This window comes from Crocodylus porosus, unplaced genomic scaffold (assembly GCF_001723895.1).
Source record: "Crocodylus porosus isolate Cpor-Errol unplaced genomic scaffold, CroPor_comp1, whole genome shotgun sequence".
Lineage (NCBI taxonomy): Eukaryota > Metazoa > Chordata > Crocodylia > Crocodylidae > Crocodylus > Crocodylus porosus.
This window is the reverse complement of record NW_017728931.1, coordinates 141,392,882-141,417,503: the sequence shown is the minus strand read 5'-3', so window position 1 is coordinate 141,417,503 and position 24,622 is coordinate 141,392,882. Positions and strand designations below refer to the sequence as shown.

The window sequence follows — 24,622 nt, the reverse complement described above, 5'->3', positions numbered from 1 at the left end:
AAAAGGCACTTCTGAAGGATCCTGGAGTGTGTTGGTATTGAGTTGCTACCTGATTGGCCTATAATGCCTTCTTGCAGCCAAAGCAGCAAGGTCAAACTCTGTTTGGGCCCCATCTCGTTGGCTGTTGTTTCTTCCCCTACTTAAAGCCTTTTCTCTGAGCACGTCCTTTATCTTCTCCATATCTTAGCATAGCTTTTAGAGGAAAAATTTCCCACAAGAACTTTCTTACCAGCTGTATCAAGCCAAACCCACACAGCTGATATATTCAATGAACTTCCCCCTTTTTTACAATCCTAGATTCTTCTACCCACTGCTCAGAACACATGGGTGAAGATCACAGATCTATTTGCCTTCGGATATCAATTAATGGGAAACATGATTCCCACTTCCCATCTGTTCAGACAGAAGATGTTCTAAGGGTTTTGAGGACAGTTCTAGACCTTTTCTTTTAACTCTTGAAAATGGGGGAGGATGAAATCCACTGTTGCCATTTATGATAAAAAAAATCCTCTTTGTTATAGAGACTATTGTCATAGAGTCAAAACTGACAGCGGTGCTGGAATTTTGGTTGAATAAATTAGCTTTAATGTCACTGTTCAAGAAAAATACAAACAGTAATAACAGAACCACGTAAGAGAGTAATTGAACTTCGTAATACAACTTTTTCAATAGAAGAGAATATCGTTACATTGGTTAGGTCTCAAATTTCCTCAAGTCACCTAGAAAAGGATGTGTTAGAAAGGTGGCAACTCACCCCACAGTTTCTGACACGTACCATTAAACAAGACAAATTTTGATGAGGCAGAATTAATAGCTTCTGCCTGCTATAAAGAGCAATCGAAACTCTATGAAGCAATGGAGGCAGTGTTATTAATGCTAATGAAGACCATTCTATTAGTTAGCTTCCCATCTTGCTAGATTTTAAACATTGATGCACCCTTTAAATGTCGACCTGAACGTGCTGTTATAAAAAGGAATTAATAAGTTATTGTGTTCACTCTTGTGGGCGTTTCCTTAAACTGGGGAGAATATTTGAAAATGATGTTATTTTTTATTTGCTATGATCTTTACTACACAGAACTGGCTTTAATGGAAAACTAATTGATCCATTGAGGGCCTCTTCTGAAATTAAAGACCTGGAAAGCTCTCTGATGTGTGGAGTTGCAGAAATAACTTTTTCTGGGTTCAAATGTCACCTGAAACTATAGGTATAAATGAGTTGCATGGTCCCATCATAGTCTCCAGTGAATATTCTGCTGCATAACGGAAGTCACCAGATAACACTGTACAAAATTCTGTATGACTGGAAGTCTTACAGGGCCCAAGTGAAACTTGTGATAGAAAGATAGGGTTGAGGGATATTGGAATAGCTAAGATAAAAGTAATGGTTGTCAGGTATACTTGGGTGGAAAAAAAAGTTCCCTACATTGTGTCATCCCTGGAGCATCCATGCTAAAAAATGCTCTTAGTCTTTCAAAGAGAGGAGTACCAAATGTCATGTAAGAATGATTGACCTAAATAGAAATTAGTCCAAGCACTTAAGTGAGACAGAGAGAGCTGCATCACAGCTCCTGGGACCCACAGAAAAAATACTGAATCTCTTCTAATATTTCTTTAGTGTAGGATTGTGGGGATTCAGGGCTGAATCTTCAAGGAGCTGAATTGTAGAAAGGATTTCAGATTCACATGCAGGACCTTACCTGATTATCCTCCAGACTGATCACCTCTAGTAGACAGTGCTCCTCCAAACCTCCAAGGCTACTGATGTTATTACTGGATAAATCCAAATGCTGGAGAGTTCTCAGTTCCTCCAAACCAGTTATCTTCTCAATCTGGTTAGCGCTCTAGGAATGAGTCCGAATCAGATAAAGACCTCATAAGTTTTCATGGGTGAAAAATGAAGTATCCCAGGGGAACAACATCCTTGCCTCTTAAGGGATAATTTCTGTGTTCGCTTATAAGACTATTATGAAACTTATTAGATAAGGACAGATCATTTTTCTCTCTCAGGTCTTCTATGTATTAGGCTCCCCCAGACATCAATTTTGTAGTGAAAGAAAAAAATACCCAAAACACTATGGGCAGCTAGGGGTTCAAAGGTGCCAATAAAGAGGGGGCAACTGGGGACTGCTCCCTAGCTCTCTTCTGTTCCCAGGCAACTTTAAAGGGCCAGACAGGCCCACCGAGAGGCTTGCAAGCCCTTTAAAGTTCCCAGGCAGCCCGAGAGCTCGCTGAAACCTGTGTCAGGTTGCTCAGAAGCCCTTTGAAGTTTCTGGCTTGCAGGAAGCACAGTCGCCCTTGCTGTCAGGCATCATGGGTGATGGAGCTCCCTCTAAGCCTCCCGGGGTGGCAGGGGCTGCCTGGGAGGTCTTCATCCCTTCACCCCCTGCCACTGCCACTTCCCCAGAGGCAAGGGTAAACGGGCTTCCCTGCAAACAATAGTTCCGTAGTTGTTAGGGGCTGGAAGGGACCTTACAGATCATCGGGTCCAGTCCCCCTGCACTTGGGCAGGAAAGACTCAGATGATTGTAGTTTCAAAGGAAGTGCAAGCCACCCAGGACCAGAGAGCCGCTTTCCAGTGCCAGATGGCTCACATACCCAGGTGAACCTAGGTTTCCCCACCTGGGTGACACCTGCATTGGCAGGGGGGCAAGAGGGACAGGGCAGTCTATAAAACTCCTTGACAGCTCACAGTGAACAGGCTGTCAGGGATTCAGCTGCTTTTCCTTTCTTCCTCTCTGCCCCCATACTTGAGGGAGAGGAAGGGAGAGCACAGCACTGTGGGATGGTGGAGGGTACAGACCAGATGTTAAATTTGTCTAAATGAGCAATTTCTTTGTTGTAGATCTGCTATTTTTGTGGTGGATTGGCCACTTTTTGCTAGGGACAAATCTCTTGAATGTCTGGCATGTTACCATTTGCCGCCGGAAATCGGCATCTATCCCACAACAAGGTAACATCTGGAAGGGGCCTGAGCTTCATCCGCATCAGGAGATGCCAGATTACAACTCCTCTTTTTTACTGAGGGAGAAACAAATGGGATTATCTCATTTGGTTTAACTCCAGTGCATTTTAAGGAAATCACACAAGTGCTGACTTATGCTAATAACAAACAGGACCATGATCTTTTTTCTGCAATCCCGCAGCCACGAAATGAGATACAGAAATGTCTTTCTGAAGGAGAAGCATATCTCAAAAAAAAAGTTTTTGCAAAAAAAAGTTTGTCCTACATATAAAGTATGTGCCAAAATGCTGCTCAAAAGTGTATTTATGGAGTACCTGGGGGTGCAGAGGAAATGCTTCAAGGACGTCCTTAAGGCAAAAATTAAGAAGTTTGGCATTGGCACCACAAATTGGGAAAACCAGCCCAAGACAGGGCTACATGGCGACACCTTGCGAGAGACGGTACATTTTATTTCGAGGAAAACGGTCTCAAGCTGGTGGCAGAACACCAACAGAAATGGAAGGAAAGGAAACAAGACCGAGAAATCCATGGCCTGACCCTCCCTTTTACCACCACCTGTGGCATTTGCCAGAGAGTCGGCGGTTCTAGGACTGGCCTTCTTAGCCATCACTGGACTCATTTACACCCCTATATTTGACCCGTGGGAGTGATCATCCTTGTCTGTGAGGGATAGCCGCTGACACCAAATGTAAGCCAATACAATGTTATCTCCCTCTTTCTGCAGACAATCTGTAGCAATAGGTTGTGTCTATATATTCACTTCATCACAGGGAGTGAAGGAAACCTCAGTTACCCAAAGTAATATCTAACTGCATGCTTACAAGGACCCCCATGACAAATGCTGTGATATACCACGCAAGCCCAGAGTCATTTCTTCAGAAGTAGAATCATAGGACCATAGGAAATGAGGGTTGAAGGGACCTCAGGAGGTCGCATCTAGTCCAACCCTCTGCTCCAAGTGGGACCAGCCCCAGCTACATCATCCCAGCCAAGGCTTTGTCCAGCCGGATTTTAAAAACCCCCAAGGACGGAGACTCCAGTACCTCTCTTGGGTAACCTGTTCAGTGCCTCACTCTCCTAGTGAGAAAATTCTTCCTAATATCCAACCTCAACTTCCCTTACTGCAACTTGAGCTCATTGCTCCTTGTTCTGTCATCTGCCACCCCGGAGAATAGCCTAGCTCAGGGGCAGGCAAAATGCAGCCCATGGGCTGGGTGTGGCCCGCCAGGCCATTCTATCCAGCCACGGGGCCCCTAAAAAATTTAGAAAATTAATATTTATCTGCCCCTGGCTGCCTGTCATGCAGCCCTTGATGGCTTGCCAAAACTCAGTAAGCGGCCCTCCGCCCAAAATAATTGCCTGCCTCTGGCCTAGTTCCACATCCTCTTTCAAACCCCACTTTAGGCTGCTAGTGTCTCTTCTTCTCTAGACTAAATTAACCCAGTTCCCCCAGTCTTTCCTCACCAGTCATGTCCCCCAGGCCCTGAAACATTTTTGTCACCCTCCACTGGACTCTCTCTTTATCCACATCCTTTCTGTAGCGTGTTCAATTTTGGGCCCCCCACGACTCCAGATGCGACCTCACCAGTGCAGAATAGAGGAGAAGAATCACTCCTTTTGTCCTACTGGCAATGCTCCTACCAGTGCAGCCCTGGATGCCATTAGCCTTCTTGGCACCAAGGGCACACTGCTGGTTCATATTCAGCTTCTTGTCCACTGCGACCCCCAGGTCTTTTTCTGCAGAGCTCCTGCCCAGCCAGTCACCCCCAGCCTGCACCGGTGGAGGGGATTGCCCTGTCCCAAGTGCAGGACTTGTCACTTGTCCTTATTGAACTTCATGGCATTTCTTTTGGCCCAATCCTCCAACTTGTGAAGGTTTCTCTGAATCCTAGCCCTACCCTCCAGGGGTATCTATCTACTACTCCCCCCACCTTGATGTCATCCGCAGACTTGCTGAGGGTGCTCCAGATGGGAAGGTCCATGTTCTTGACTGGGTTACTGATAGCCACAAATCATATAGCCATCCCTGCTACAAACTCCTAGCATGTATAAAACCTGTTTGATTCTTTGTTGCTCTTGGGGTCCAATGACTTACCCACATGAGCTCTCAACCTTGCAAGCTGCATCTCTCTTCCATCACAGTCACTTTGTGCTGAAAGCTATTTGGCAGCTTCATATTCTATTAATAAATATTTAGGAACTAGAGAAATAAATAAGTTAGGTGGCTGTAATGTTGATCCAGTTGTCTGTCCTTGACATTTTCCTGGCTTTTAAATCTTTAATTAGGCTATTAATAGCAAGAAGAAGCTCTCTCTCCTTTTCCTGTTCTTTACTAGACTTGTGCTCTATAAGAGTTAGAGCTGCAGTTGCAAACTGCAGTGTGCAAGGGGTACACACACAATTCTGTGAACAAAATGGACGCATGTGAGGAGCCTCTTTTGGAAAATATAAAATTCCTAGGAGTCCAGTCCATTACAGCTGCATTCATTTCTATTTTGCAAACACCAGCAGAACATAGGGTTTTTGGTTTAGCTAGGCAGTATTTACAATTTCTGAAGACCCTTCTTCCAAATTTGAGACCTTCCTATTCTCTACCCTAAGGAGCTCAAGGGGAATGAAAAAGAAGGCTGATTCAACAGAAAAACCCTTTCCTGTCATCCACAATCTATTTGCTCTTTAATCTAATTTGTAAAAGAAAACACTATATTAATTTTTCACTATTTGCATTACTTTATATGATTATCAGCTTGCTGATTAAAAAAAAAGGACAAACTATTGTATCAGCAATAAGAGAAGCATGTACAGTCCAAAAATAAGAAGCACGTTCATGCTAATAATGTTTAGCAATTATATAGCACCTCTCATCTTCAAAGCATTTTATAACAGAACTCAATCAGAGTAAATGTTATTAGCCCATTTCACAGATGGGAAAACTGAGACAAAGAGCAATTAAGTAAATTGCTCTGTTTCAGTTCAAAGAAAGAATACATATGCTCCATTTTAAAAGAATGATATAAAGAGAAATTATCTGCTTCAGGAAGTTTATAATTCATTTCTGATTTTTACACAGGATTTTTCCAATCTAATTTAATCACTGCCATTTCCATTAGCAACCAGAGTTCCAAATTGACTGGTACTGAAGGAGTAACAAATAATCTTGTCTGTAATAAGAGATCACTTGCTACTTTTTCCGCTTTTAAAAATTAACTCATTTCAGTGACTATTAAAATGAGGTAATTAGTAGATTAAAGAAGGGCAAGTAACTGGGACTTTGTGTGTATAGAATATAATTATTCCTTTCTACATGCTAGCACAATTTTGTACTGCATCTCAGAAAAATCTTAAAACATTTTAGGGACAGAAAAAAGTTATATTTCTGCTCTTCACTAAATAAAGAACTTGCTTTAGATGAAACGCGCTCAAATGTATTTGCTATTAGTGTGCAGAAATTGGTGTAGGAACATAGTGTTTGGGGGTTGAAGCTCTTAGATGTCAGATACATATCTTTTTATGATCATAATTACAAAGAAAATTAGAGAGAGACAGATTAATGTGTTTTGTGCTTTTATAACAATTCAAAAAAAGCACACCTGCCGCCCAAAGCTCACATTTAAAGACATTCTTTTTTGCATTTCTACAGTTACTACTACTGAGCACTTAGAAGCACTTTTCATTTAAGTGTCTCAAAGTGCCTTAGAATGAGGATGTGGACTAAAGGACAGGGAGGAAAAAAAAGAGGGGTTTTTGCGGGGTAGGGAGGGTAGAGAAAACGGAGGGGGCTTTTGCATGATTGTGACGGGTAAAAGGAGATGGCAATGGGCATGGGGGTGCACGGTTGCATTTACTGTAATGGGATGATAATGATGGTAAACTGTACTTGTGTCTGTCAAGTGAGCTGGATCAGTAAAGAAGGGAGGGAGGGGTGTGTGTGTGTGTGTGTGTGTGTGTGTGGATGGGCGGGTGTGTGTGTGTGTGTGTGTGTAAATAAATAAATAAATAAATAAATAAATATATACACATTTTCACAAAAAAAAAGTTTGTCCTACATATAATGTGTGTGCCAAAATGTTGCTCAAAAGTGCGTTTATGGAATACCTGGGCTAAAACTGGCAGCAGTTAAAAAAAAAAAATATATATATATGCATCAATTTTGGATGAACTAAGTGCATGGGGACCATACGCAAATTGCTATAGCCATGTTTATTTTCAAGGTTATCATTTTCAAATTTGTTCCTCACCCCCCACCCCCATGCTGGCAGACTCCATCCCTCCTGCAGCCTGGGGCAGAGAGCATGGCTCCAGCCTGGGCCCTGGCAGCAGCAGGGACACAGCCTGCCAGCACAGAAAAAGCTAGGGGGAAGCAGAAAGGAAGAGGGCTGCCTGACCACCCCCAGATTTATTTTCCCTGCTGTAGCAGTGAAAAAGGGACATATTCAAAGCAAACCTCCAATAATTAGATTCTATAGCTGGAAAATTATAACAAATTTATAAAATTTCCACACAGCATCTGCCGGAGGTGGTTCAAGCACCTACTTTGAATACTTTCAAGAGACATTTGGATGTTTATCTTGCTGGGATCCTATAACCCCTGCTTACTTCCTGTCCCTGAGGCAGGGGTCTGGACTCGAAGATCTTCTGAGGTCCCTCCAGCCCAAATGTCTATGAAATCTATAATTACCATATTTACCCAAGTACAAAATGACCCTGAATGTAAGACGACTCCTCAAAATTAGATTCTGCACATGGAAAATATATACATTTATTATAATTTTCCATGTATGGAATCTAATTATTGGAAGGTCATCTTAAGAAGAAGTGGGCAGTGGCATCCTGTAGGGGTTGGTCCTCAGTCCAGTACTTTTTAACATCTTTATTAATTATTTGAATGTGTGGGTAAAGAGCTCACTGGCCAAGTTCACAGATGAGACCAAGTTATGGGGGAGTGTGGTCACACTTAAAGATAGGCTATAGATACTTGTGGACCTAGACAGGCTGGCTAGCTGGGCGGACTGGAACCAGATGAAGTTCAACATCGAGAAATGTCAAGTGCTCCACTGGGGATGAACAACCCCCAACACACCTACAGGCTTGGCAACGTCAACCTGACCAGCACCACGAATGAAAGGGACCTGGGGGTAATAATAAACCACACTATGACTATGAGCTGACACTGAGATGCTGTAGCCAGTAGAGCAAATAATACTGTGACATGCATCAATCGATGCATCTCCAGCAAAACCAAGGAGGTAATTCTTCTGCTCTGCTCAGCGCTGGTGAGACCACAGCTGGAGTACTGCGTCCAGTTCCGGGCACCGCACTTTAACAAGAATGTGGACAAGCTTGAGAGAGTCCAGAGAAGAGCCGTCTTGCACAGCAAGCCATACGAGGAAAGGCTGAGCGATCTGGGACTCTTCAGCCTGAGGAAAAGAAGGCTGAGAGGGGACCTGGTAGCAGCTTACCAGTACGCTAGGGGAGTACATCAAAGGCTCAGTGAGCAACTGTTTACCAGGGCATCCTTGGGGAAAACCAGGAGTAATGGTCACAAACCCCTGGAAGACTGATTCAGGCTCAACATTAGGAAAAACTTCCTCATTGTTAGCGTGTCCAGACTGTGGAATAAGCTCCCTCCAGAGGTGGTGCAATCGCCTACCCTGAAAGCCTTCAAGAGGAGACTGGACAGTTACCTTCTGGGGTTGCCTGACCCCAGCTGTATTTTCTGCTTGGTGCAGGTGGCTGGACCTGATGATCTTCCAAGGTCCCTTCCAGCCCTTGCAATCTATGAATCTATGAATTTATCATGGTGGGGGGAGAGGTGATGAGGGGGCAGTAATGGGGCAGGTGGTGGTGGACAGACTGTGGGGGAGGCAATCATGGGAGCCACATGTAGGCCAGGTAGGGGGAGCAGTAATGGAACAGGCAGTGGGGGATAGTGGTAGGGGGCAGGCCCTCTGCGGCCTGCCCTCCTTTATTTGCCTGCCTCCCCACCCCCACATTGTGCCTGCCCCCTCCTCCTCTGCAGCCTCAGGCTTCCCTGATTTACCCTTCCCCTGTTTCCCCACTCCTTCCCCTTCTATGCTGCTTTTGCCCTCCACAGCTTCAGATGCCCACCCTGCCTTCCTCCCATCTTCCCCCTCACCAAAGATCTCTCCCCACTGCCTGCCCCTTCAGGCCCCTCATTTACCTTTGCTTCACACAAGGAAGCTCCATCCCTGCTGCAGCCTGGGGCACAGAGCATAGTTCCAGCCTGGCCCCACAGCAGAGGCATGGAGCCAGTGCTGCTGTTACAGGGCTGGGCTGGGCTGGATCCATATTCCATGCCCCAGACTGCAGCAGGGCCAGCACAAAGCAAAGGTAAGGAGGCGGGCAGTAGAGGGGGAACCAGAGGGAGAAGTGGCATGGGGGGAGGGAAGACTGGGGGCTGCAGGGGAGGAGTAGCAGGGCATACAGAGGCTGCAGGGGAGGGCAGGCACCAGCTGCAGCTCTGGCTCCAGCTTCAGCCCCATCCTTGGGCTGTAGTCGGAGCCACAGCAGTTTTCTGCCCTTTCCTTCCACTGTCTTGTGCTTGATTGTAAGATGAGTGGGGCTTTCCCCCCTGTATTATATGGGAGATAACCTCATCTTCTAATCAAGGAAATACAGTATTGGGGATTGACTTATAATCATGGTCCTCTTCTATTCAAGTATATACAGTATACGTTTTAAAAAACACAGCTAGGCAAACTATAGCCAAAACAGTCAAAAGATATTTTGTCATCAGTCCAGTAGTCATTACAGTTAAATACATCTCTTATTCAAACGCACAAAACAAAATCTAGCTGTCTTGAGCATCTTGGAAGTGCTCTAACACTTGTTGTCAGTCATTTCTACACCTGAGTTAACAATACCACTTCTGAGTTCAGGTTTTTAGCTAGAGCTAAAAACAGCCTGCAGGGCTATGAAACAGGAGAGAAAGACACTGCTAGGAATGGTTAACAGACAGCAAACTTGCAGGAGATAGGATAGTTTGAAGAGTGGAATATCAGTGACCATTGAAAAGGATAGAGGGTCATTGACATCTGTGAAGAGGAAAGAGATTAGCAGGAATCAGGGAAATGATAATAAGACATGATGTCAACTGACTCTTTTAGCACTGCCTTCATAGATGCCATTGCCTGTCTCAGTCGGCAGTTGGTTTAAAGTTTGGGTGGACCAAGAATCAAAGCAGAATACAAATGCACCGCTGCATCCCCGCCCTTAACCCCCAGGATCTGATAAAGTAAACAGCATGGTACAAAATAAAACAAATAATCAAATGTCCTTGGGGCCACACTGTATTAAACAGATCTGGGGAACCTACATTTTTAGCAAATGATGTAGTTCTTAAGAAACTGGTCTGGACCAGTTAAAAAAAGAAAGCCTTAAAAAAAAATTCACACTTACCAAGCAGAGTGTTTTGATAGGTAAGTTTTTAAGACCGTTGATTGTAGTGATCCGGTTGTGTGCCAAGCTAAGGTGAATCAAGCTTCGGCATTTCTCTAGCCCTCTGATCTCCTCTATGTTATTATCTATGCATCAGTGTTGCACTTAAGGAAAATAATTACATTACAAAAATACTTTGCATTTCTTAGCGAATGTAGCCAATGTCTCCCCTCCTACACCCTAGGCCATTTTACTTATGCCCTGTCCTCCCCTTCCCTCCCACCCCAAAATATATTTGTTTCAACCACCTGTTACTTGTCTTAAACTAAGACTCTGCACCTCTGATTGCATGTATGTGAGTAAAACTGCTTAAGGAAAGCCCCACTAACATCAGTGGGGTTTCTCCCATATCAAGTACAGGATTGGAAAGAAAACTGTAAGTTCCTTGAGACAGGGGCCACCTTTTGTACTATATGATTTACAGCACCTTGAGCAATAAGCCCCCAACTTGGCTGAGGCCTCAAAATGTTACTGCATAAAGCACACAAATAAATAACAACTCTGGACACAACCCATATCTTATTTAGAGTTCCACATTTTTACTTGCCTCGAAATAATTCTAGCAGTTTCAGTGCTGACTTTGCGTCAGAGTGAGGGTGGCTGTGTCCTGTTAATTTACAACAATATAAAATCCAAACTAACCAGATTGTATAAAACTGAACTGAATCTGATGCATTAAAACGTGAGAATATAAATAAGAAATCATTTCAAAATATTTTGAAGTAGAATAAGCAAGATGCAGAAAATACCTTTTATCAATCACAGAAGCAACAAGATTTCGTTTTAATTTATGGGAAAGAATGAAAACTCCAGCTCAAAAACTGATACAATCAAGTTTTCTTGTGCAACTAAACACATTTCAAGTCTTAGCTGCCTGTGGACAGCTGATCACTATTTCTTCCCCAGCTTGATTCACACTATAAATTTGAATTTAATCCAAGTAGGATGCTGCACTTTAATAAAGGGAAATACAATTCTGAGCCTGTCTTTGCCCAGCTGAATGGTAACATGGTTTGGCCCTGGTAGCATGGACAGGACCCAACTGTGTCATACCATAACTGAGTCCCAAAGACACACTTTAACTTAGATGGGCACCTATAGTAGTAGAAAAGATCTATCTTTTCCATAGCGCTTATTCCAGGCAGTTTCAGGTATTCGGGGGAAAAAATGCACTCAGTCTACAAGTTTGACAGTTGCATGTTGACATGTGCATAAAATTGATCTCATTTTCCTTCTATTTAAGTCTGCAGCAAAATTTCTCTGGGCAAAGGTTTAGATCCAACATAGCCAATACTGACCAACCATAAATTGCTATAATATGCAAATACCAACTTATTTGGTTCCAAGGCATTCCGAGGAAAAAAGTGCTAGGCAAAAGGCATCACTAAGATGCAGCAAATTGAACAGACCTATCAACTAATACAGCCAATTTTACAGTTTCAATCACCCATTATAACTGCTTTGTCTGGTATTATTGCCCAACTAAACTGTATCCATTTCTGTTTTAGGAAATTTCCTCTGTGGAGATTAATTTATAATCCTGTCAGGTGTGTTTGTGTGTGCAACTGTCAGGAAAACTTGTAATGACCTTACCATCTGCATCGCAGCTCACCGAAATATGGTAGGAGATGCTTAGTTACTGTCTGCTAAGAAACGCTTGCCAGACATTTTCACCATTGTAAGATATTTAAGATTGTTGTTTCATTTGTGATTACAAAGAACAGCTTGTTTTGGCTGCCATGTCTTCTGCACGTATTGCTTGACACGGGTTAGGAACGGTGCCACGTTGTATTCTAAATTCTGCACTCATCTCTGTGAAATTCAAAGGGCCCTAGTGCAATCATATGCATGTCACAGTTGTTCTTCCCATACGACTGGCAACAATACAAATGAAGCAAACAGAAATACTGAATGCCTGCATTAACACCAAATGAAAAATTCTTAATGCTATTCAGATCGGTAAAAATAAACTTTGACCCTTCTATTTTATTCCATTTTGTCACATTATTTTTGCTTTTGCTATGGGAAATTAGAATTGCAAAGGGACTGAATCCCAGTGCCATTCTCTAACAAGAATCACCGTGCCTGTACAGCTTGTAACATGTGTGAATAATGTAACCTGAACAACTTGTGAATCAGTTAGCTGCCCTTATGTAAAAAAAAAAAATCCTTCAATAATGGCTTTACTTCAAGTATGGAAGACAGAACTGAGCAAAAACAGTCAGCTTTCTCTCTTATGGAACAAAGAATTGGGATGTAATTTATATGGCTGGGAAAGGAGTTATAAGCAACTATAAGCAAGGCAGCCTATCCACCTGAGAACACAGAAAACCACATTGAGGATTAATTTAGACAAATGTGGAAGAGAAGTTAGCAAGAATAAAGGCCAGTTTGCACAGCAAATACTTCAGAAAAGAAAGTAATGGAGAAAATTAAATCAGTCAGGACTTCCTTTTCAGATCCTCTGCCAGACTGGTGTTCCACCAACTAGGAGACACATGCACAGATTGAAAGGTGTTTTTGCAAACAATTTGCATCACTACCACATAAAAGGAGGACCTTGCTCACTGTCATTTAATGGCTTGGACTTCTATAGATTCTCTGGGAGCTCAGTAAACAAACAAACAAACAAAAAATCAGTCTTATCCTACTTACTTTCAAGGTTATTTGGCAACATACAAAGCGGCTCACTGTTGCCAAGATGACAACCCTAATTTTACACACTCACTTTAACCCCAGCCTTTGTACACACCACATTTTTTGCTCTTTCTTGTGCTGCAACTGCATGACTGTTTGCATGAGTGGGATTTCCGGATGCTTTAAAAGTCTTTCTGGTGCATTAAAGTAAAAATCCTCAGATGTAGTTTAGTTTGGCTTACCAGGAATTAAAGTGTCACGTCCATGGATTCATTGTGTGCAAACACAAAGGCATTCAAAGATGTGTAATGAGCCTCTTTGTCCACCAGGTAGCTGCGACTTTTTTGTAGTTCATCTCTTCAAATTGCTTCCACTTTTGGATTGCTTCCTTTTTTTTCGCTTGTGCAGTTTGCCAGCTCCCTGAGGCATGGGGTCGGATGTCCTGGGCCAGGGGGACAGCGCTGGACCATCCCGTTTTCCTGCGGCGCCAGCTAGAGACTAGGCTTATTTCATCCAAAAACCTACCGAGTGCAAACACTGATGCGACGCTCCAAAATAAACAAGTTTAAATGTTATAAACCTATTTAATTTAATAACTATTAAAAGCTATGGTGCACAGGTGCCTGTGGATGCTAGATGCAGAAACTTTCTGCCTATTAACACATAACAGTAGAGTAGAGGTCAGTAACCTGAGGCCCACAGGCTGGATTGGCCATGCTGTACAATGCGACAGTCAGGTGCTCTGTGTTTTAGTGGAAGAGGAGCTCTCCTTGGGGTGTATCACAGCCAGCTACCAGGGAGAAGCAGTGGAAGCAGCCGGGTGCTAGTACCTACTCCTCTGGGACCCCAGTGTGTCTTTGCTGGAAAACACTGCCGACGCCTGCACTAGATTCATTCTAATAAAGTGTGTAGCTGAAGGAAAACATGATTATGGAGTCAAGGGAGTTAAAAGTAAACTCAGTGCTTCATATCCGGATACTGCAGTGAGAAACATACGTTTGTTTATCATCTTTGCTATGTCTAGGGAGAATGACTCATGGTTTTCTTACTTTTCAGGATGCAAAGGGTTTTTCTTTTTGTTTTCCCATGACATGCCTACTGTACTCGATCTTTATAAACACCCTCGTTACACACCTTTCCTTTCCATTAAGATATTGATGCTTAGTAAATTTAAAGTAATTTCACCAGTAGATTAGATGCTATTTTTGCTTTCATTTTTCAGAGAAAATCATCCTGTTAAGTGAAGCTGTAAAATGAAGGCAGAATAAACAGCTCTTAAAAAAAAAATCCTGTTCCTGTTCTAAATTCCAGAAAGGATACAGTCCAGTATGAGTTTGGTAAGTGACTGGTATGCAGACAAATCTCGCATTGCAGATACTTGGTTGTATGAAAAATCTACCTCCTGAAGAGAAAAAGGACATACACAAATTTGCTTTCTTTCTCCAGGCCTTTGAGTTGCCTCAACACTGATGGAATGGTGTGGAAGAAGCAAGATGATCATTAATATTAAAGTTCGACAAGACCTCATTTGTATGAGCTGCATAATTCAAATTTTGAGAACTTTCAAAAACAAATGTGCCTTTCTCTTACAAACATTTTTATTAAGGGCCCTGGCAATTTTCACATTAAGATTAGAGAACTGGTAAAGAAAGCATAGAAATAATTGTAGTATTTCAAAACACTCCAGATTTTTAAAGCCATACTGGACTCCATCAAAACAACAGCAGAAAAGGAAGACCAGCATATGGTTATACTTCACATACATGTTTCTCATTAGTGACTGGCAGCAGTCGATCTGAAAACTGCGAATTGATTCCATGAAAGATTGGATTCATTTGGCAGAATATTAACCATGTAACCTGGAGTCCACTGTATAAAAACTGCTATCCCTGTGGCAGTTAAGATTCACTATTTTAAAAAAAACAAAAGAGATACAAATAGAGTTTGATTTCCCTGGATATTTTATGTTTAAAAAAAATGTCAACTAAAGGAAGATGGAGGGGTAGGGAGACAAAAGACTTGATTCTGTGGTCTGCCCAAATACCAAACCAAGACCATATATATAGGTCCTTGAATTTAAATCTACCAAATCTGTTTTACCTTGAGACTCTTAGGAGGTTTGAAATCGAAGTATGTAGTCAACTCATTATTGGAAGCATCAAGTTCCAGTAAGTAAGGCATGTGACTGACACAAGACAGATCTAGTTAACAAAGGGAAACACCAAATTAAGTAAAAGGATGCAGAGGGGAATACAATGATGATGGGTATTATGATTTAATATGGTAATTATACCCATTAGCAACCAAAAACCAATTTTAGATCAGACAATTTATAGAGCAAGGCTTGGCCTGCAGTAATTAAGTGTATTAGCATCTTTTACTCCACAAAGGATAGTTTGTTAACAATGAAAGACAGAGATGAACACCAAATCCTATATCAGTTTTCCATTATTAAAAAAAATAAAGTTTTACCATGAACTAATTTAACTTTATGACCTAGAAGCGAGTGAGCTTTTCAACACTGTGTTAGTGACTTTGACTTTAGGAAAATGAGACTGATGAAAATGAGACTTCTGAGAATTTTAGATCAGCCAGAAATCTATCTTCCACGCAGTGACATTTGAGCCGGTTCAAATTATAAAATGGCAGCAAGAGGAATTTTTCCCCCTCAAAACTTAGTAATTACTTGGCAATATTCGTTATCTCGTGAAAGCCATGTTTCAAAGAGGGATTATCCCCCTGGAGTAAAGGCCCTGGTCAGTTCAGGCATTATTTGGTCTACAAGTTGGAAACAACAGAATTGGCACAAGGTAGAGTAACACGGAGATGCCCTGATAATCAGCATCCAAACTGGAGAGAAAGTGACAGAGCAGGTGACTGCCACAGCCTTATTCCTTATGATGCTGATTACAGTAGATTAAAAAATGAGTTTGGCAGGTCTCAGCCCAGCCCCCATATGTGCTCATCAGAAAAGCAGCATCCAATTTAATATATTTCATCTCTCGCTAGGAGGTCTTTGCTGAAGAAAAGCCCAGAAGCAGAACACCTGTAACCAGACTGATCTTTCAATATTCTGACACTTGCATGTGTAGAATCTCAGCCTTCCCCTTACACTAACATGGCTGTTTGCCTTTTACTTTTGCATAATAAACCAGACACTAATATTTACATCTTATTGCCTAGCATATGCTGCCACAGTTGTATGAACACTGTCAGTACATCATTCTCAAGGAGATCCAACCATAGCATCAGCATATAGAATTGGATTAGTCATGCCATTAAAACGTAGGCCAAGTTTTGTAATACTAAAGCTACATGGTACGCTGCATTTTTCATCTTAAATGATTTCATAACCAAGAGTTTACTAGAATACCTACTACATACCATTAATTTTATTGTATGAAAGTTCCAACTTCTCTAAGTGAACGTATTTGGAGAGAATGTTAATGTCGCTTAAATTACGGCCCTGGAAAAATAAAAGTAAAGAAGATTTAATAACTAGTTGTGTAATCTCACCCTGGTCTCCCAGGAGAGGAACCAATGATGAAGTACCCACAGCTCCCTTAAGGTGGACACTGGCTTTGCACTCACCTGAATAAGACTATTAAAAAAGAAAAAAAAGTCTTTCATTTGCCCCAGATGAGTCGTGAATAAGAAAAAGTGTCAAAGTAGAAATAAAAATTGCAGTCATGAGAGCCACAGCTAAGGGAAATGCTGCAAACTCAAGGCTGCACTTAAAGGAAGAATCTGAGCTAAGTCATCTTAAACTGGGATCAAAATGGCTAATTCCTATGGGGGGGCAGCAATTATCTCCTACCAGTGTGGTTCAAACACTGCACGTCAAGGGGATCATCATCCCCTCCCCCGCACTCTGGTCAAACCCAGCCCGACAGGTGTAGGCAATTGCACTGAAGAAGAAATCCCTGACTCCCAGAGCTATAGAAGGGGAAGTAAAGAGAAATTAGCACCAAGACAGCAAGTTTCCAGCAAGATCAAGTCACAGCTTCCAAAGCTCCCAAAATAGACACACAAAGATGACAACCATAGCAGGCAAAGAGACTAATCACAGGATCAGAAAACATTCTGCCAACCAAGCCATAGTTTCGATCCAGCCCCCCTGCACTTGGACAGGAAAGACTGCTGGGATCAGCAAGATGGGTGTCAAGATGCCATCTTCTCTTATAATGCCACTTCACCATCAGGCAAAGCTTGTGGCCACAGATACATGCCCCAGCAATGGCTATATAGGAAAAGCGGTCGTCCTTTAGTTATACTCACCGAAAGCGACAGGTTAAGGTAAACGTATTCGGTGCCAAGCGCTGAACGCCCCAGCTTGTACAGGGCTTCAGCTATGATATCGTCATTCAGCACCCCATCAAAATGCTCCTGCAAAATGCCAAAAGGACAGACACAGAGATCTTGTTAGAAGGGACTTAGGGACCAAACCGTACACTCTGCAATCCTGCTAAAGTCACTGGGGCGGCACAGGATGCAAGTGACAACTGATGGCAACTGATGGCACAGGCCCTCAGACAAACACAGGTTTCATTACTAGCATCATGACCCTCTTACAGCACGAACACACACACACACACCTGGGAGGGAGGAGGTGTGGATATGGATACAGTTTGGGCACTAAAAATGAGCAGTTAATATATATTATTTCCAGAAGATAGAGGCTCAAACTTTTTCAAGAAAAGGGCCATAAATGCTTTTGTACGTTGCGTTATAGCTGTCCCACTTTAAAAAGGGCTTTGCTGCAATGCAGGAAGCTCTCCTTGATTGTGGATACTTCTCATCTCAGCAAACAAGCAATAAAACATCTCAAGCAGCCTGCTCAGAGCTAATATATTCAGAAATTCAGTGGTCCTTTATGAAGTTTTAACCTAACTGGCACCCCTCTTCATAAAACAGCCAGTCCAAAAGGGGCAGGTGACACTCATGCACCAGTGCATAGGTTTAATGGGAAAACAAGTCAATGGTTTGTGAAATGCCTGCGAACTGGAAGAAATAACACAGTGGTGTCTAATCTAGACACCAAGATGAGTACTGTCTCTCGAATCAGAATAATCTAAAATAAATTGTAGCACCTTGATACTACAGTTGGATGCTGCAGATATATGAAAAAACCCAAGGGGGTGATGCCAGGGCTATGGATATATCAGAGAGCCACAAAGGAGTGGGAAGAAAGTCACTGGCTTCCCTGAAGAGCATGATGCAGCAGAGCTGGTGCATGAGCGGCCAACACCTGCCCCATGCAGCTGATGTCCCTGTCCAGCAACTTGGGGGCCAGCGTGGAGCCTGCCCCTTTTATGCAGAAAGAAGGGCTGGGGGGTGCAAAGACAGGTATAAAAGCTGCCATTGACTGGGTCAGACCACAGGTCCACCTTGCCCAGCATCTTGTCACACCAGGGCAGACAGCAGATGCTGAAAGGGCGAGTGACCTGAACCTGACTGGGGTTCCCCCCCACCGACTCGTCCACTCGCACTCACAGCTTCCAGCATTGAAGGTCTAGGAAGTTCGGAGGCAGAGGTTGTGCATACCTCGCTTCCACGCACAGCAGCTTTTAAAACCATCCTGGACACCCCTCACACCCCACTGCCTGCTCCTGGGGGAGGAAGGTAGGGCCGCTACACTCAGCTGCTATCGCCCCATCCTGCCAGCTGGCTGTGCGAGGGAGATTGCCCAAGTGTCCTTAGCATCTGCTGCCCCTGCTGAGCTGGTGTCTCAGCCCCAAGGAGGTCCCCAGGGCACCCCCCCCAGGGCACTCCCAGCACCCTTCAACCAGTACCCCAGCCCCAGGGGGGATCCCCAGGGCACCCCCAGCCAATGTCTCAATGTCAGGGAGGGGGTGTCCAATACACCCCCAGCCTGTGCCCCAGCCCCAGAGATTCCCCAGGGCACCCCCAGCCAATGTCCCAGCCCCAGGGGGGACCCCCAGGGCATCCCCAACCAGTACCCCAGCCCCAGGGGGGATCCCCAGGGCACCCCCAGCCAATGTCTCAGTGTCAGGGAGGGGGTGTCCAGTACACCCCCAGCCTGTGCCCCAGCCCCAGAGATTCCCCAGGGCACCCCCAGCCAATGTACCAGCCCAGGGGGGACCCCCAGGGCATCCCCAACTAGTACCTCAGCCCCAGGGGGGACCCCCAGAGCACCTCCAGCCGGTATCCCAGCATCAGGGAGGTGCCCAGGGCACTGCAACCAGTACCCCAGCCCCAGCAGGGGACCCCCAGGGCACCCGCAGCAACCCCCAGCCAATACCCCCGCCCCAGAAAAGGTCCCCGGGGGATTCCCAGCGCACCCCAGCACCCCTAGCCAGTGTCCCAACCCCCCCAGCCATGGGGGGGGGGGTTTGGCGGGACCTCCATGGGCGGTAGCTCCAGGTCCGACCCCTCCTCCTCCTCCTCCTCCTCCTCCTCCTGCTGCTGATGCGGGAGCGGGAGGGCTGAGGCCGCCTCGCACATGGGCGCCGCCATCTTGTTTGCCAGCCCGTTGCCCGGGAGACGGGCCGCGGGGGCTGCCGGGAGCTGTGGTTTGCTGGCGGGGAGGAAAAGGGGCATGCTGGGATCCGTAGTGCTCTGAGCGCAGTGCATGCCGGGAGTTGTAGTCCCACCCACCCACCGGGCTCGCCGGCAGTTGTAGTTCCCCGTCGCGCAGTGCATGCTGGGAGGTGCAGTTCTCCCCTTAGCTGGTGCCCTGCTGGGGCTCAGAGTGGCTGTGGCCTCCATCCACCCTGGGACCACTTACAATGCAGGGGGGGAAACTGGATCAAAATGGAAATTTTGGACAAGACTGTTGTTCCCAAGCTCTTTTCAACAAATAAATGTGGAGTTATTTTTCTGCGGTCCAAAAGAATGGACCAAAATGGAAATGCTGGTGCGACCCAAAGGACAAGGCTGTTCTTCCTGACTTCGTCGTGACAGAAAAAACAAGCGGAGTTATTTCCCCGTCGTCCAAAAAACGAGCTAAGACGAAGAGCCGACAGTTTGAGGGGGCTCGAGCCTAAGGAAAGGTGCCTTGAATTGCAAAAGGTTACGATGCACCCCAGGACCATCCAAACTGTGCTGGTCCCATCCTGTCACCGCACCCAGGGGTAAGTCAGGCAAGATAAGGCTTGTCAGGAACATGCTGGGACTGATACTGCAATACCAATTAGAAAAGCTAGACGTTTATAAGTCAGCGAGACCGGATGGACTCCATCCAAGAGTGCTGAAGAAGTTGGCCAAGGTCATTACAGGACCCCTGGGAAACACTTGCAGAAATTGTGGCGTGCATGGGAGATCCCCAAGGATTGGAAGAGGGCCAACGTTGTGCTCATGTGCAAGACAGGGAAGAGGGAGGACCCGGGCAACTATAAGCCAATCAGCCTAACATTCATCTGAGAGAAAATCCTGGTAAAGCTCATTAAAGTATCACTCGCAGAAGGTAAGTTTCTGAATGGCGTTGTTGTGGGTAGGTCTTATCTTACCCATCTCATCTCTTTCTGTGACCAGGTCTCTCGCCACCTGGACATGGGAGACAAGTTTGCCGTTATATACCTCAACTTCCAAAAGGCTTTTGATCTAGTATCTTATGATATCCTACTGGGAAAACTGGAAGATTGTGGGCTCAGCTGCTTGGCGGTTCAGTGGGTGGGAAACTGGCTGCATGGTAGGACTCAGAAAGGTCTCATGAACGGATCAGTGTTGTCCTGGCAAGAAGTGGTCAGTGGTCTCCCTCAGGGACCTGTGCTTGGACCGGTGCTTTTTAACGTCTTTATCAGTGATTTGGATAGGGGAGCGAAAAGCTCACTGGCCAAATTCACAGTCAACACCAAGTTATGGGGCAGCGTGTCCACACCAGAAGATCGGTTGCAGATACAGGTGGACCTGGACAGCCTCAAGAGTTGGGACTAGATGAAGTTGAACACTTCCCAGTGTAAGGTGCTCCATCTGGGGGCAAACAACCCTCGACATACATAGAGGCTTGGCGGTGACAGCTTGACTTGCGCCACGGCCAAAAGGGACCTAGGGATAATGATTGACCATCATACGAATGAGCCGTCCGTGCAAGGCGGTGGTCAGCAGGGCAAACAACATGCTGGCATGCATCAATCAATGCATCTCATGTAAAACTAAGGCAGTGATACTCCTGCTGTACTCAGCGCTGGTGAGACCGCAGCTGGAGGACTGCGTCCAGTTCTGGGCACCGCACTTCAATAAGGATGGGGAAAAACTTGGGAGGGTCCAGAAACAAGCCACCCACATGACCAGGGACTTGCAAGGCAAGCCATATGAGGAAAGGCTGATGAACCTGGGCCTCTTTAGCCTAAAGAAGAGTAGTTTGAGAGGGAGCTTGGTAGCGGCTTACCACTATATCAAAGGAGTGCATCAGGAGCTTGGTGAACAACCGTTCACTAGGGCACCCCTGGGGAAGATCAAGACCAATGGATACAAACACCTGGAAGGCCGCTTCAGGTTTAATACCAGGAAAAACTCCATCACGGTCAGGGTGTCCAGACTATGGAATAAACTCCCTCCAGAGGTGGTGCAGTCATCTACCCTGGAGGTTTCCAAGAGGAAACTGGACAGTCACCTTGCTGAGGTCTCCTAACCCCAGTTGTCTTTCCTGCTTGGTGCAGGGGGCTGGACCCAATGATCTGCAAGGTCCCTTCCAGCCCCTAACAATCTATGAAGCTATGGAAAGACCTGTCAGCACAGACATGGTGGCCTCAGCAGTTCTGGACAGGGATCTTTTTGGTCATTTCCTTCCCTCTTCCCAACTCGGACACCCACTTTCAAACTGTTTAAAAATGCATACGTCATTTAAAAAAAAAAGAAAAAAGAAAGACAGCTTTTAAGACCAGGGGGAAAAATGGATGAAAATGAACATTCTGGTGAAATCAGAAGCCAGTTTATCATGAAAACACATGGAAAAAATATACTTTTGAAGCACTCGTGTTGTTTTTTTTTTTAAAACTGCTGCATTTATTAGTTATTTTTAATATCCTCTTTTTCTGCATAAAACATTTATTTTCACATTTCTTTTAGTATGATTTGACCTAGCAAATAATACACATAAATCATATATATACCCAATCAGTGGCTCCACATTACAGCAAAAATGCAAACTTGACACACTTTGTGGAGGCAAGTTACGATGATGTGGAGTGGTTATCCTGGAACAAAAGGGAGAAAATGTGAACTGCAGGCTGTGACTGAAGGATTTTTGTAGACAAGCTGAAAAGTTATATAGATCACATATATACCACAGCTGTGCAAAGCGGAGCATTCATTAATGATTCAAGGTTGTATTATAAGCATGAACTTCGAAAAAACAATGGCTTATAGGCATGTGAAAGTTGCTCTGATGAGTACAAATATAAACACATTATCCTTTAAGGTTGAAGGGGGATACCTCTATGATTAAAGCAGGCATTTTGATTTGATAATTAAGACATTAGCCTGGCTTCTACTTGTGGTCAAGTGACCAACATTCATGGATTTTCCATGTTAGCCCCAGTTTTCCAGCTGGGGCTAACATGGAAAATCCATGATGGTTAGGTCTCCTTGAACCTCTGAGCACTTTCTAAAACTGGACTTTCACCCCAATTTAAAAAAATTAGAGCTATTCAGTATCTTCCTGTATGTGCCAAGAAGTTGAAGAACGATGCTGCTTAGTGCCATTGAAATAGATCTATCCTCTCTCCATGTTCATAGGTACTTTATGGCTCCTTCTGATGACCCCAGCAGTCTTTCCTGCCCAAGTGCAGTGGGGCTGGACCCCATGATCTCATGAGGTCCCTTCCAGCCCCTAACACCTATGAATCTGGAAACAACATAACCAGGGTTGTAGGCAGGCCTGCTAACTGTCTCAGTGCTGTGTGGACGCTGCTGTACTCCAGAGAAGTAGTCACATTAGTCTGAAGTCAGGCAGAAGGCAGGGCAGAGTTGAACTGTAGAAACTAACTAGCTCAGAGATGCATATGCTTTCATGTAAGCAACTCTTCACTTCAACAAACAAAAGCAGCTGTTGCTCACAAATGCTTACGCATCTCCAAATTAGCCGATAAGGTGCAAACCTGCACTTACATACTAATTAGCTTGTCTGAGCGGCAGCAAAGCGGTGCTAACAACGCTATCTCAAGCTACTTGGCTCTTTGTCTCTTCACAGTGTTTAGCCAGCAAGCAGCACCAAATTATGGCAGTGGCACTAACCAGAACTGGCAGTGGCATCAGCTACTTCTGGTCCCAGAGGTCTTTAGAGCATCCACAACCGTGTCATGGGTTTTGCTCCTTGAAATTGGTGAACACAAGACGCCGGGCAGGGCAACTCACCTTTGTGTGCCCTTGGTCCCTCCCCACTGCTTGCCTAGTCTCTCTCAACTCTCAGTTCTTGGAGGCAGTAACTGTTTCTCACTACCCTTGTTGGGGAGAAGCCTTAGCACAACAGGAAACCAATTTTGTTTGGGGTGTCCAGGCGTTATCTTCATAGAACTGTTCATTTTAACATTTCAGATGAGGAAAGCCCAGCAAAGAGGCTCTCATACTTCAAGAGAAGAGAGGTTGTTGAAAGGATGATACTTGTCGTAAGAGTGGATGGTTTGGGTTTCTCACTTCAAAAGAAAGTAGGAATTTTCAGGTAGCGTCAGATCATTTTTAGGTCAGTCTGATCCGGCATTGTGTCTCAGGCAGTAACAAAGGTGGCAGGAGAAGGTTGTAGACATTGCAGACTGAAATAACCCATTTGGCTTCTGCTCTGAAGCATGAGAAATAGGTCCTCTGAGTCCCTCTGTACTGGAGCTGTGTTGCACCTACAAAAAAGAAGCGTGCCTCCCTTTGAAAAAAAATAATCCTGCTCATTTCTTGGCCCCAGGAATATTTTGTGGCCAGAGATGGTTTTAGGGATAAGGAAGCAGGACAATTGCCTGGGAAACACTAAGCTTCACTAAGGCTAAGTCAGTGCAAGTCATCCAGCGGGTGGGCACAAGTGAGGGACCCCCACATTAGTCTCTCCCTGGGACCCCTCTGAGTCAACAGCCTACTTATTTGTGTTGCAAATCCCTTTTATCAGACTTAAATCTGCCGTTTTCCCATGTCACCAACTATCTGCATGTTGTTGGCTGACAATAGGGGGGTTGTAAATAAAAGACATAAAAGCAGCAAAGAAAAGGAGAGGCGGGCTTCAGAGAGGGGACGTTGCCAACGTGGAAGTGTAGCCAAATCCAGCTTTGAGAGTCGAGAAACTTCTGTAGGGGGCAGAGCCCTGGCAGTCCAGCGGGACTGCTTATTGTTGGGGGATAAAGGATCAGTTTGTTGCCTATTGATGCAGGTGGGTCCCTGGCTTGAAGAAAAGCTGCCAGTCAGCCTGTAATTTCTAGAAATGTTCTGTGCTGAGAAATTTATCACCTCCCCCACCTGGGAACCATAATGTTGGAACGATCTTTGATTGCTGTGGCTGTTGGTTAAAAAAACCAACAACAAACAAAAAGGAAAATCATGGACACCATCCACTGACTTTTATCTCTCTGCTTCAGGGAAACATTATAATAACGGCAATAAAGCTATCCCGAATTACCTTCC

The 24,622-nt window shown here is 44.6% G+C and overlaps 1 protein-coding gene across 4 annotated transcripts in view; it reads right to left on the bottom strand.

Annotated features, from left to right (window-relative positions):
* Positions 1–19,546, bottom strand: part of LRGUK (leucine rich repeats and guanylate kinase domain containing) — a 68,921-nt gene extending 49,375 nt beyond the window's left edge. For 3 of the 4 annotated variants that reach the window (XM_019543776.1, XM_019543777.1, XM_019543779.1), the window contains exons 1-7: positions 19,424–19,546; positions 17,339–17,446; positions 16,445–16,526; positions 15,161–15,261; positions 14,381–14,462; positions 10,385–10,509; positions 1,701–1,844 (exon numbers count right to left, since the gene is read on the bottom strand). In XM_019543776.1, coding sequence (XP_019399321.1) covers positions 1,701–1,844; positions 10,385–10,509; positions 14,381–14,462; positions 15,161–15,261; positions 16,445–16,526; positions 17,339–17,446; positions 19,424–19,537 — 756 coding nt within the window. In that variant the 5' untranslated portion in view covers positions 19,538–19,546. The remainder of the gene's footprint in view (positions 1–1,700; positions 1,845–10,384; positions 10,510–14,380; positions 14,463–15,160; positions 15,262–16,444; positions 16,527–17,338; positions 17,447–19,423) is intronic. The other variant, XM_019543778.1, reaches the window with a different exon arrangement.
* Between the last annotated feature and the right edge of the window lie 5,076 nt (positions 19,547–24,622).